The sequence below is a fragment of the Ricinus communis genome, chromosome 4 (assembly GCF_019578655.1).
Source record: "Ricinus communis isolate WT05 ecotype wild-type chromosome 4, ASM1957865v1, whole genome shotgun sequence".
NCBI classification, from domain to species: domain Eukaryota; kingdom Viridiplantae; phylum Streptophyta; class Magnoliopsida; order Malpighiales; family Euphorbiaceae; genus Ricinus; species Ricinus communis.
This window is the reverse complement of record NC_063259.1, coordinates 24,016,153-24,029,373: the sequence shown is the minus strand read 5'-3', so window position 1 is coordinate 24,029,373 and position 13,221 is coordinate 24,016,153. Positions and strand designations below refer to the sequence as shown.

Genomic DNA, 13,221 nt, shown 5'->3' with positions numbered 1-13,221 from the left:
TTTTTTAGTTTTACTTACACAAATCACTTTCTCTATCCTAGTCATATTATTTTATATCTATTTCTCTTTCATAAAGTTTCATTATATGCACTTTAACTGTGTTTACAAAACACTTGCGTCAAGTCTGTCAAATTAGTCCTTAAATGTGATGGAAAATAATAGTTCGAGGGCTTAATGAAACAAAATAGATGTCAAGGGGCTCAATAGAACAAAACCACAAAGTTCAGGGGATTGGTAATGGATTTTACCTATCTCTAAGGATTAATGTGTCAAACCATCTGACCCTTCAATTGCCTTTAGGAAGTGAGTGGATATATGCATACATTTCCCATCAATGTTACAGTTCATATGTTCATAGGATGCATCATATTTCTAGTGCCATTCATAATTAACAATTATTTCCAAATTCTGCTCATGTAAGCAATCCTGATACTGTTAATCTTGTAGCTGAAATTGGCCCACTTCATTAGCCTTTAGTATTTTTTTCTTTTCCTCCTATAAAACCCCTTCATATCTCTTGCCATTCTCTCCTACCAGGCTACCACAATCTCTTCGATCCATAACCTTAAATAATTATTATCTCAACGATTTTCGCCATGCTTCCAGGAGAGCTTACAGGTATTCAGTATCTAGCGCCAGAAAACCCAATTCCATTCTCAGCTAATCTTGGCCTGATGCAGCAGACCAGTATGCCGACTTTCCATTATAATAGACTCATAAGCAACTTTTACAGTAACCCTTCTTTCCCTCAGCCTGTCCAAGACTTCACTCAACAGTCTTCAAGTCTCAGCAACAATTCAACTTCTGATGAAGCGGAGGAAAACCAACTGAGTATCATCGACGAAAGGAAGCAGCGAAGAATGATTTCTAACAGGGAGTCTGCTCGCAGGTCTCGAATGAGAAAACAAAAACACCTGGATGAGCTATGGTCTCAGGTGGTTCGTCTTCGAACAGAGAACCACAATCTGATAGACAAATTGAATCATGTATCTGAGTGCCATGACCGTGTTCTTCAGGAGAACGCAAGACTCAAAGAAGAAGCTTCTGATCTTCGCCAAATGCTAACTGACCTGCAAATTGGTAGTCCTTTCACTGCCAGTGCTTTAAGAGACCTTGAAGACGTCCCCTGCAACACAGCCCATCTCAGAGCTGAATCTTCAAACCAATCCATCTCTAGTTCTGTAGACTTACTTCATTAGAAACAAAAAGAAAAAGGAGAGAGAGAGAGATGTTTTTCCAAAATAACTACTTTATGTTTTATCTGTTTGTTGCAGTTGTTAATCAGTCTTTACCCTGACGAATTTAGCTTGTATGAGAACAGAAATAGACTGCAATAACAACCCTTGACCATCTTCTTCTTACTCAGTCTAATCATCATATTTACATATATCAATATATATAATTTTTAATCATTTTAAGAACTCGATGACCTGATTATATTTTACATTATTAATCATAGACAGAACATGAAAAAGAACTGGCAGATTAAAATTGTTAAAAAATAGAAGGATATGGCAATGCATGATATGAAATACAACATCATTGCTATAAGAGGGAAGAAAAAACTTTTCTCAGGTGTACTAGAATATGATGGAGAAACAAGTAAAAGTTCTTGGCAGTGGTGGACCTCGTCTGAACAGGCTCCATTCATGCCAAATTCGAAAAGGGGGGATGAGAGGGAGGCCCCATTTCCAGTCAAGTGTTGCTTACAATAGCAAGAGAGATAGGGAGCAAGAAGACAAATGATGGTGGAGGTGCTGGTGGTAGTGGCTCATCATCATACAAAATTAACTACTATAAGATTGGCAAAAACATTTGAAAAGGCTATCCACTAATCGCACACACGCCCACCCTCTTCAAAATTACTCAAATTTCTTTATTTGTGGGGGCATCTCATCGCCTGCCAAACTTAATTTGTTCTCTTTAAATTTTCCAAGGTTTTCATCAATTATGATCATGGCATCGCAGCTTCAGATGTTGCTTCAATGGCGGTACACTTTCTTTTCAATACATGGCATATAGCCAGCCACTTGCGTCAGCCTGTCAAGTCCATGCCTGCCTGCGGCCTATGTCTTTTCTTTCCGCCTTTCGCAGTTGCAGCTTCTGCATAATGTTTTCTTTTCCTGCTGATAAAAGAGCATAGATATATATATATATATGTTATGTTAATGTTAATCCTCTTGGATAAGGCATGAAATATTTCTTATTATATAGTTGACTCTCAAGTTTCAATCACTTTTACCTTAAGCCTGATGTAAGAAATTAAACAGCATTTTGACAAAACTTCCATTCTGTTAGATTTTGTTTCAATCCTCTGATGCATTCTGAATCAATACTCAATATAAAGCAGCAGACAATGCGGATTCCTGAGTATCATATCTCTGTGGAATCAAGTAAGAAAAAACAAAAAAGAAAAAGCATTTACAAATATACATTTACCTCAAGCATCTTAATGCTTACTTTGCTATATATGCTTATCTTGAACTTGAAGCACTGCAGATTATCAACAGTTTCAGTTTCATAAAGTTGCAACAGGGCATCATATTTTAAATCAAAAGGAAGCCCAGAAAACACTACAATTACATGCATAAGAATGATGGACATATAATGGGCATATATCATTTCAGTCGTATTTGCAAAATTTACCGTTATCACAGAGACTTCACTCTAGATGATTAGGAAGTAGAAACGACCGCGTACGTCATGCCATCTTGTGTGTGAATGACTATTTTGTATATCTAAATTTAAACCACAGACGGTCCAATGTCATAGTTTCATAGAGCTTGCTTTCTTGTTATTTACTTCACAATCTTGGCCTAATCTTTTTAGTTATCTACAAGTTTATTTGCCCCGTTTCTATAATTTCTATGCTTCTTTAATTAAATTATAATTCATATATTTCAGTGAAAAGATTTTGTCAAATTTATTTTTACAATATTTTTATGTCTACCAATGAATTATTTGATTTATAATTTAATATCTTCAATTTATATTTCATTCTAAAATTAATCAACTTATGATTTTTAACCACTTCATGATTTTTCTCTAGATTCTTTAGTAAATAAAAACAATATATATTATTTATATAATAAATTAGATATAGCTACTAGTACAAATATATACATTGCTTGTCTAAAATCTCCTTTAAAATAAAATTCTGAATATAATATAATATCTTTTAATTTACAATTACCATGTAAAAATAATATACGAAGATTTAATTATGCATATTTTTGCCTTAAGTATTTTTGTATAAAAAATAATTGGATAATGTTTGAAACCAACAATACTATAAAAGCCCACCTCCATGAAATAAGACTGCTACCATTCATTCACATTAGTACTAATAATGGCCTTAATGATATTGACATCAATTAATACAATTAGTAGTGAGCACTTAAATGATAGTGTGCTAAATGGATGTAGCTGCTCATTTACTTTATTTTGCTTTCTATAACTAAGGCTAAAATAAAAAAATAAAAAAATAAAAAGAAATTAGCAAATATAATAATAAGTAAACAAAATTAATGTTGATGTATATAATATATTTTGTAATTAATCAGTACCTTCTGTTTTTTTTTTCTTTTTGCATAATATACATTGGCAGTTAGTATATATGTTAATAGGAATGCACCATATCTTGCACATATATAATCAGTACATAAAAGAAATTATCTACATAACACTTTAGAATTTCTTTCGAATAATAGAATTTTATCGCAATTATATATTTAAAATTTAAATCTAAAAATTTAAAAGAAAGTTTTCCTATCTATCTCAGCCAAATCAATTTTTTTATTATGTTTCCATTTCTTCCATAAAAGACATTTTAAAACTATTACATATATAAGCAGAATAACAAATTACAGAAATCAGGGTGCAGTTATGTCTTGAGTATAGATATAGTCTGTATGATCAGCCAAGAACCTCCTGATGATCAAACAGTCCTCACTTCCTAAACCTGCGCATCCATCATTGTCGTTGATGCTTGATTCATCCTACACACAAAAGAGAAAAGGAAGAAAATAAGCAACATGCATGCATGTGGCAATAAACAATGAAATCAATATGACTAATTTCTTGTTTAACAAATAAAAAGGAACCCAAAAAAGAAAAGAAGAACTTAAAAGTAGATGAAGATGAGAGGAAAGGAATTAGTGATACTTGTGGGTTAGATTGTTGCTTGGTGGTAGTGGATATCACTGGTGGGGCTTCTCCACTTGAGAGCAGCAACAATGACACCAACATGAAGAAAGTGATCAGTTTCTTTGCCATTTTCATGAAGTTAAACCAAGGATTTGACTGTTGAAAATTAAAATCTAGAGATAAAGATGGAGAAGAGAAGATGAGATGGTAAATGCTATATATAAATGTAGCATTGAGAACTGAGACTTTATCACTTTGGGTTTGGGGTAGAGAGAGAGAGAGAGAGAGAGAGAGGGTTCCATGAAAGAGAGCATTGAATTCAAGAACCAAAAAAGTCAAAGCATAGCCAATTGTCACTTGGAGGTCAATGTCCTAATTTTATTTTTTTAATTTTTTTACCTAGGAAACATCACCTTTTAGAGACACCATTCAATGAGAACCGATTCTCATAGTTTTATTTACAGACTTAAACCATATAATTTACTCCATTATTTCCCTTTGTCTCTTATAATCTCTTCTTACTTATTTATATACCTTAAAACTTCTATAAACTGCTATATATAAAATTAGATAAAATTTATAAATATGAGTAAATCATAATTTAATAGTGGTTTAATTACTAATTTTTTAATTTAATATTTAATTTTATTAGTAAAATAATATAAATTAAAGATAAAATAATAAGACTGGAGAGATAAAATAATATTACAATAAAATAAAATATATATCTTTTTAAAATTATATATATAAATATTACTATATAAAGGAATATTTTTTAAGACAGAATTTAAAAAATCTAAACTTATTACAATAAAGAGTTTATTGTTATTTATAACTCGTTCAAATTGAAATTATAATTGCTTATCACTAAAAAGATATTATTTCTATAGAAAGATTTTTCCATTTAATGTCAAAAAGCATATCACTTTTAATTTATAATTGTAAACCTTTTTAAACTAATGCTATTAATATTTTTTATTATTTTCCCAAAATACCTTTATTTTCTTTTATTATTTCAAAATACCTTTATTAAAATTCTATAAAAACACTAATTTTAAAATACAAAATATAAAATTAATTACATGTAATAATATTTTCGTTTCAAAAAGATAATTTATTTTAATTTTCAGGCAAATAAAAAATATAATATTTTAATTAATATTATTAACTTTTACTATTATTTTTCTTAAAACAAATTGTGAAAATTAATCTATATAATTAATAATATATCTATAAAAATTACCGAACTAACAATTAAAAAAAAAGAATTATAATTTGAGACGTATTAAAGGGTTGATTATACTCTTAAAACAGAGGGAGTAATTTTATATTTATTTATAATTTTAATATAAAATACGAAACAAAAATACATACATAAAGTAGAAAAAGATAAAAATAGAAATGTAACGATAATCATAAAAATAATAAATTTATCATCCTCTTAGTTATTTGTTGTTGACGATGCAAGAAAGGATATGGGGGTAGCTGGTTTTTGGTGTTTGATAATGTCACATGCTGGCTCGCCTCCATGTGACAGACACTTATCAATATGATCTTCTTCGTGTTGAGGAGATTATGGTAACTGTATATTTAATTGGAAATCATCACACCGCAATTAATTTTTTTTTTTAATTTATTAAGAGTAATGAATCTTATGATTTTAATGGAAGAAAACAATTTAATCTCCACAAATATCTCGGTCTATTGTAAAAATAAACTAACTAATTGGTTTCAAATTTTTTTAAAGAAAAAAATAACAATAGCAAACATTTAACTAATTACTAAATAAATGTTATGATAAATATTATATATATATATATATCACCGTTTATTTATTTGAATATGCATATTTATATTTAACCTTATTCTAGAACTTGTCATATTTATTAATAAAGAGTCTCAACAGTTTTAAAATATATATGAGACGATAAAAATTTATTTAACAACGTGATATATAAATATATTAATATTTTATATTTGTTGAGTATTCTTTAAAGAAAATAAAATTGAATAAGCAAGTAAATCTAAATAATGGGACTAAATGTTTAAAATAAATCAAAATTAATTGATATTGGGGTTTAGTTTGAGATAAGACTTACTCATTTGATTCTTTTTAAGTGACTTTTAAAAAAAAAATTCTAAAATATCTATCATTTTAGAATATTAATAAGAGTTTAAATTTTTTTTTTCAATTCTACCTTATTAAAAATGACAGATAATTAGTACATTTAATTTAAGTATTTCTATTAAGAGATTAATTTAGTCATTTTGTGTCGTCAAATTAAGAAACCTGATGGAGTAAATGGCATTAATTAGGACATAAACCCAAGAGAGAAAGAAAAAATAAAAGGGGTAAACTCCTAAAATTAATTAACAAATGCACCAATTAAAGGTCAGTACATGTTATACACATTATTATATTTGACTATATTTTAGTGTGTTGACTTTATATGGATCAGTAAGCTTCCTTTTGGATTCCATTTGATTAAGTAATTTCTAGTTCAAAATAATAATCAAGGAAATAAGAATTAGACATTTTTCTCTTTAATCGATGTTTATAATAAAATAGACTTCAGCTCAATCAATCTGAAAGTGGCTTCATTCATATTCTTTACTTGTAAAAATTCTTTTAAAAAAGAGATTTGAATTTTAAATCTTTATTAAATTTGCATATGTGCAAATTTGTATTTCTTCGAGTAAAATATTAAATTTAAGGCTTAAAATAATGCTTATTTTTATTGTGCTAGTTGGTAAATTTTAAACTATTAAAATGGTTAGCATGTTATTGGTCTAATGCACTTGAAAAATTTAGCAATATTAGCTTCATCGGTGATGATACGGATTACAAAATTTTTGAAGTTGATATGATAATATTAGTTAGAATAGATTTGTGGATGAAATCATTAGGATATTATGGGGATATATTATTATAGGTAGCCAAGTAGTGATTTTTATGGCACGTCTAAAAATATTAGAAAATGCTGGTGTGTGTTTAAAATGGCATTGTTGGATGAAGGGAAAGGGAGATTGATGTAGTATATCCTGAAAAGAACAATAGTGGCATTATTTAGGGCGTTGAGAAAGGCAATATAGTTCATGCTGGGTGTAGCAAGGTTAACAAGGTGACTAGTATTGGTCATAAAACTAGTGGTGGCCTTAATAAAGGATTTGCTTCTGTGAGTTATCCATAGCTAGGAGGTTCATTTAGGACAGACTTTGTTAGATTAGATGATGGTGAGGATGATAATTTTGAGTTTGAGGATACAATATTTGACATGGGTGAATCTGAGAGGGTTGTGAGTTTTTAGGGATGGTGATAAACCTGTATATATTAATAAAAGGACTAATGTATTTGTTAGAAAACAATTGAAGGATCTGTTCTTAATGAAAATGAAGGATGTGTTAGTAAAAGTCAGCATGAGACTGACGAGCACGAGACTGAAGTAGGAGAAGAGAGTGATAATAATAGCGAGCAGCATGAAGAACCTGTTACCGGGTATGTGACACAACAAGGAGATGCAACTAATCCTAAGATTACTAATCTTAATGAAGATTAATTCATTCAAACTATACTATATTAGGATTTACGAGCAATTTTGAGGGAGACAAGTAAGTTGAATTATGGTGGAGGTATATAAGAAGGTGATAAAGGGAAATGTGAGAATAAATGTTGGTGGCAAACCCAATGGTAACGAAGAAAATGTTAAGTCCAATAAGGTTGAAGCAACATTACACTTTAATGTCAATGATGGGCCATTACATTATGGATCGGATTCTGCTAAGATATTCAATGCAAGTGAGATTAACACTCTGTGTAGATGAAAGGTAATTCAAAGGAAAAGGAAGGGAATGAGAAGATGGGAAGGAGAGTAGAAGGGGCACAATTCTCCTTTATTTTCCTTGAGAAAGATGAAATTAATTACACTCCAATTGGGAAAGAATTAAGACATATGCATAAGGTCTTTTTTTTTATAATAATAATCTAAAAATAACTTTATATAAATTTTAAATTATTTTTTATTAGATTTTCATATTTATTCATTTTTTTTTATTTTGTGTCTTTTAATAATAATTTTTTTTTTTTCTTCCCACTCATTCAAACAAATTTTACATATTCTTCATCTTTTTCCTTTAATAATTGCTTTTACGTAACCAAACATAATAGGATAATAATTTTTTCCTTCTTTTTTTTCAACTCTCTTTCCTTTCCATTAAATTACCTTCCTCTTCCTTCTCTTCTTCGTTGCCATGCACAGAATAAGAGTGAAGATGAGGGTCCTAAAATGAAAAAGCTGAAGTTTCCAAGATCTAATGTTGAAAGAGACATAAAAATCTTAAGGCCTAGTTTGGGTCAGAGATTCTAGAATTTATGGATTTCGATCTTGAAAATTCTATCATTTTGATTCTCTTTTTCTTTTTATCTAAAATTAAAAAAATCTAATATAATATAGATTTATTAAGGATAATATTAAAATAAAAATTATTATAATAATTTATTATTTTTTTTAAAAAATTTATTTTGAACTTTCTCACCTGCTAGATGAGAAATTAAAACCATAAGAAATGAAGTATTTTGGAAGATGATTGACTTTTTAAAATCCATGAATTTAGACCTTTTTCTAATTGCCAAATAATGAATTAGAGTTATCCATAGATTTCATAAATCCCTCATTTAAAATTCTTCAATCTCAACAATCCTTTAATTTTGAATGGAGTTTACTGTTTAAGAACAAGAGGATTTTAAAGATGCATATACGTAGGGAGGTATCAAGCATAAAAACCTAACTATTTTTTCTTCAAAAGGACAACAATATACTAGCAAATTCAACTAAGGTGTTTGAACCTAAAACGGAGCTGTAGGAAAGTACATGCAAATCTTCATATCACTTGTAAGTACCTTGCAGAGAAATACTTGTATGATTTTAGGAATGACCTAAGATATGATTTGCAAGGTTTTATTGGGAAGCTTAAGAAAAAAAATATGAAGTCGATCATTGAGAAATGAAGGCTTAGAGGGCCTAGAATTATGCTTTGAAGACTATATAAATGGTGATGAAAACTTACACTATTCAAAGTTATATGATTATAATCTAGAGTTGCTGAGGTCAAACCTTGGTGCAACTGCGGAGTTTAAAGAACCAAAGGTGAAATTTGAAGGATTATATATCTTTCTTAGTGGTTGAAAGGGGGTTTCAAAGCTGGTTGCAGGCTATTGATATGCTTAAATGGCCACCGCATGTCTCTGCAAATTGGAGCCAGAAAGATTAATCAAGTGTGACAGATTCTATCGTTCAGATGTTTCATTGAATGAAATGCAATTTACATGATAGAGCCCTATTTCTGTTGTTCTAATAAAATTTGTTAATCATCCCACTCTATTTTCTTAATTTGACTAGCGCCCTCTTGAAATGATGATAGCAAAGCAATTGTCTCATCCTGAACATGTTGACAATAATTACAGGTTTAATATCAAATTAAAGTTTTCTCCGTTTGGCAAGTTTAAAAATGTAAGAATTCAAAAGAAATGGAGGATTAAGTTGAATATTCCATGAAGACACCTATTGAAATATTAATAATTGTTTGGAAAGTCTAGAAATGGGGAAATTTGAGAATCTGGGCAAGTAAAGAACTAACAACTACTGAAGACAAGACAAAGAAAGGGTTGATGACTGAAATCCATTGAAAATGCATAATGATATAATAACACCTGGAGTGATCTAAGAAAAATAACATGAAAACAAGCATACTCATTAAATTTCACAATTTTTGCACATGGTAACGGAAAAAAAAAAAAAAAAGAAGAAAGGAAAGAAACAATAAACAAGAAACAAGAAACAAATTTAGTAGCTATAATGTGCTTAAGATTGGATGATATACATAGCCATTCAGCAGCTGAAAAGAAAGAAAGGGAGAAGGGTGTATATGATCGAGATCAATCATCTCCTCCTTCTTATTCTTCTACCTTCTCTAATGTCTAAGCACAAGCAAACTAGCAAGAGGAACAGTTTGCGGATGAACATGCAATAGTCATAATATTGTCATGCATTGCTGTTAAAAAAGAAAAACTAAAAGATTCTCCTCAAAATAATTGAAAGAGTTAAATTACTTCACATTCTTTACATGTACGAGAATAAATATCTTAATTATAAAAAAAATCAAAATAAACAACCACAAATTAATTCCAATCAGGCCGGTTAAATATCATATTCTTCCATACATAAACAGACTAACACACTAAGAATTCACATGATTTAAGCCAGAGTATATGATTTCTGCTACTGCTGATGGCCAGCAAAAACGAGTAATCTCTGTCAAAAGCCTTAGTTCTTCATTGGTGCTTATGCCCTGCAAAGGATGAACGTGCATTCTCTCTAACATGGGTGATTTGGCTAGCAGAAGCTTAACAAACCCCCATCTGAAGCCCCCTGCCTGTTAAATCTAGCATTTCTACCTCTTGAACTTTATCCAAAGAAATGTCTGATCTGTTTTGAACCGCCAGAAATTCTACAGCACCATCAGAGTTAATATTTGGACATTCATCTACCTATAAAAGAAAGAAACCATCTCAACAAATGCTTTTGAGAACCTATATAAAACACACACAACAAGATGTTCATTTGAACTGACACTGATTTCAAGTTTTTGCAGGTGAGGAGAGCTCTTAATCAAGCAGAGAGCAAGTGAAAATTCAGCCACCTCATCTAACGATATTTCACGTAATATAAGAGTTTTTAGGAGATTGAAAGGAGTTAGAAACCTTTCCGGAATATCCCCTGCAGCCAAAATCTTCAAGAAACACATAAAGGAGGATAAATACAATTATAGTGCGCTTAAAAATTAATAAATAAACTCCAAAGTCAATGGACTTCTATTCTTTTACCATCAATAAATAATAATCTACATGCAGGTACTCTATGCTGGGTAGACAACCAAAAACCTCAAGCATGTTGATTTTTCTTCCATTCTGCACCTCCGGATTCCCATGCCCTCTGATTTAAGCTGTCATAAGAAGTGGAGTATTTCTGAAATAGATAGAATTGAAACACCTTAATGTGTAGGACCTTGAGATTAGGAGCATATATGTCAAGATGGTCAATGTTCCTATTGTTTTGCATAATTAAATTTTCCACCAATGGGCATTTCAAGATAAAGTTTTGAACATCATCACCAAAGGTGACATTCTTAAAGTTAATACTGGTTAGCCTATTAAATCCTTCGAAAGTAGCAGGAGGGTTGAAAAAACAAGAAGACAGTTGCAAATGTCTTAGTTCTTGCACGAAAAAAGACACGATGGCATTTTATATTTTTCATTCCTTTTAATGCTAAGAGTAAATTCTGGATGCCATTCCTCGAAAGCAACCATACAATTGGATCAATTGCACAGAAGCTCTTTGATCCTGAAATGGAGAGAGTAAATTTAAGTATTGGACCACGATGGAGTAACAGAATTTGATAGATAGTGAAGAGAAGCTCATTCTTTGCTGGATATTGTTTTAGACTCTCCTCAAAATCACTGTCGAACACAAGTTGTGGAAGAGTTTCCCAGTTGTGCCTCCATTTCTGTGACAAAGCACTTGTTCTTACAGCATCTCGCAATGGTAAGAACATAAGAATGTTGTCCACCACATTGTCCGATAGATGGCTGATAATATCATCTTCCATGGTTCCACAATGATTATGTCTGAAATAATCAGAAAATTATATTAGACCCGAATACCAAATTCAGTTGATGATGGGATTAATTGAAACTCTTTTTTGTTGATCAATTAAATTCAGATAGAGTACAGGCTACAAAAACCAAAACAGATAAACAAATAATAACAGTAGCAATAAGCATTAGCTCCAAGAACCATAATTATCCAATACAATCATTGCTCTATTATACTTCTCTAATTCTTCGCAACTCCAAACTAACAGAGTGATACACCGATATATAATCCTTTCTTAAATTCAGGTTTCGCACTAAATTTACTTCTAAGGAGAAACTTAAAAGATTGACTTTTAAGTAAATTGACAAGCACTTGAAAAAAAAAAAATTGCATCTTTCATCAAATCACTAACAGTATAACAAAAAGAATCAAACATATCAAATACTGGTACCCCATTTTTCATATATGAAAGTAACAACCCAGAAGCAGATAGCCCAATATTTCGTAAAGAAAATTGGGAAAAAAAAAAAAAAAAAAAGAGATCATTGGGAGTGTGAAGCAACACCTTCTGATTAATGCCATAATATAAGGTTCTCCTTCTTGGTTCAACTCTGATTCTTTCTATTTCTAAAGAGAAGTGTCTAATTCAATTCAATTTTTTTCTTGCCTTTTAGTTGGTTAGAGGGAAGGGAAGAGAAAAGACAGACAAATAAGAGTGAGGTTTTATCTCATTTTCTCTATTTTAGATTTTTTTATTTATTTTTTATAATTTCTCTATTTTAGTTGTTAAAAAAGAGAAGAAAGGAATCTGAAATTCACTTATTTCCTCCCGTTTTGAGAGGAAATCAAGGCAGAGAGATTTAATGAATTATATATATACTTATAATTTATCATTTTCATTAAAAAAAACTCATCTAAAAGAAGTATAATAATTTATTATTCCTTTTATCTTAAAAAAAATGTCTTTTTAAAAATTATTTTCATTCCAAACTAATTGGGTTCTAAGAAACCCATAAAGCATTAATAATTTTTTTTCTAGCTTAATCTTTATTCATTATGAATAAAAAATATTAATAGAGTAAAAAATATTAATATATAATATTAAAAAAATATTTAATAGACTTAAATATAGAAAAAAATTAGCTAAATTAAAATAAAATATAAAAAAATAATATTGAATTAAAATATAAAAGTGATAAATAATTAAATTTTTTTAATTAAAAAACAGTATAAAATAGAGAGAATAGCAATTTTAAATATATTAATAAAAAAATATGTTAATCATATTAAACTAGCTTTTTATTATGATTGAAGCCATTTAATGAATCCTTAATTCTTGTGCAAAAAACTTCAAATAACCCTTATTATATAGAATGGAGAAAATATTATTTTATATTATATTCAAACAATATAAAGGAAATTTCAT

At 29.7% G+C, this 13,221-nt stretch overlaps 1 protein-coding gene, 1 long non-coding RNA gene and 1 other non-coding gene across 3 annotated transcripts; 1 reads left to right on the top strand and 2 right to left on the bottom strand.

Annotated features, from left to right (window-relative positions):
• The first annotated feature begins 509 nt into the window (after positions 1–509).
• Positions 510–1,361, top strand: LOC8264628 (basic leucine zipper 43). Its single transcript, XM_002514506.4, has one exon. It carries the CDS (start codon positions 597–599, stop codon positions 1,197–1,199), a length of 603 nt encoding a protein of 200 aa, XP_002514552.1. The 5' UTR covers positions 510–596; the 3' UTR covers positions 1,200–1,361.
• Positions 1,362–3,777: 2,416 nt separating this feature from the next.
• On the bottom strand, positions 3,778–4,717 carry LOC125369907. Its single transcript, XR_007215591.1, has 2 exons — positions 4,165–4,717; positions 3,778–3,998 (listed from the first exon to the last, which is right to left on the bottom strand). It is a non-coding gene; the product is annotated as an uncharacterized LOC125369907 (long non-coding RNA).
• Positions 4,718–10,219: 5,502 nt separating this feature from the next.
• LOC8264625 lies at positions 10,220–12,630 on the bottom strand. Its single transcript, XR_003078367.2, has 4 exons — positions 12,361–12,630; positions 11,027–11,827; positions 10,774–10,932; positions 10,220–10,690 (listed from the first exon to the last, which is right to left on the bottom strand). It is a non-coding gene; the product is annotated as an F-box/FBD/LRR-repeat protein At1g13570 (transcript).
• Between the last annotated feature and the right edge of the window lie 591 nt (positions 12,631–13,221).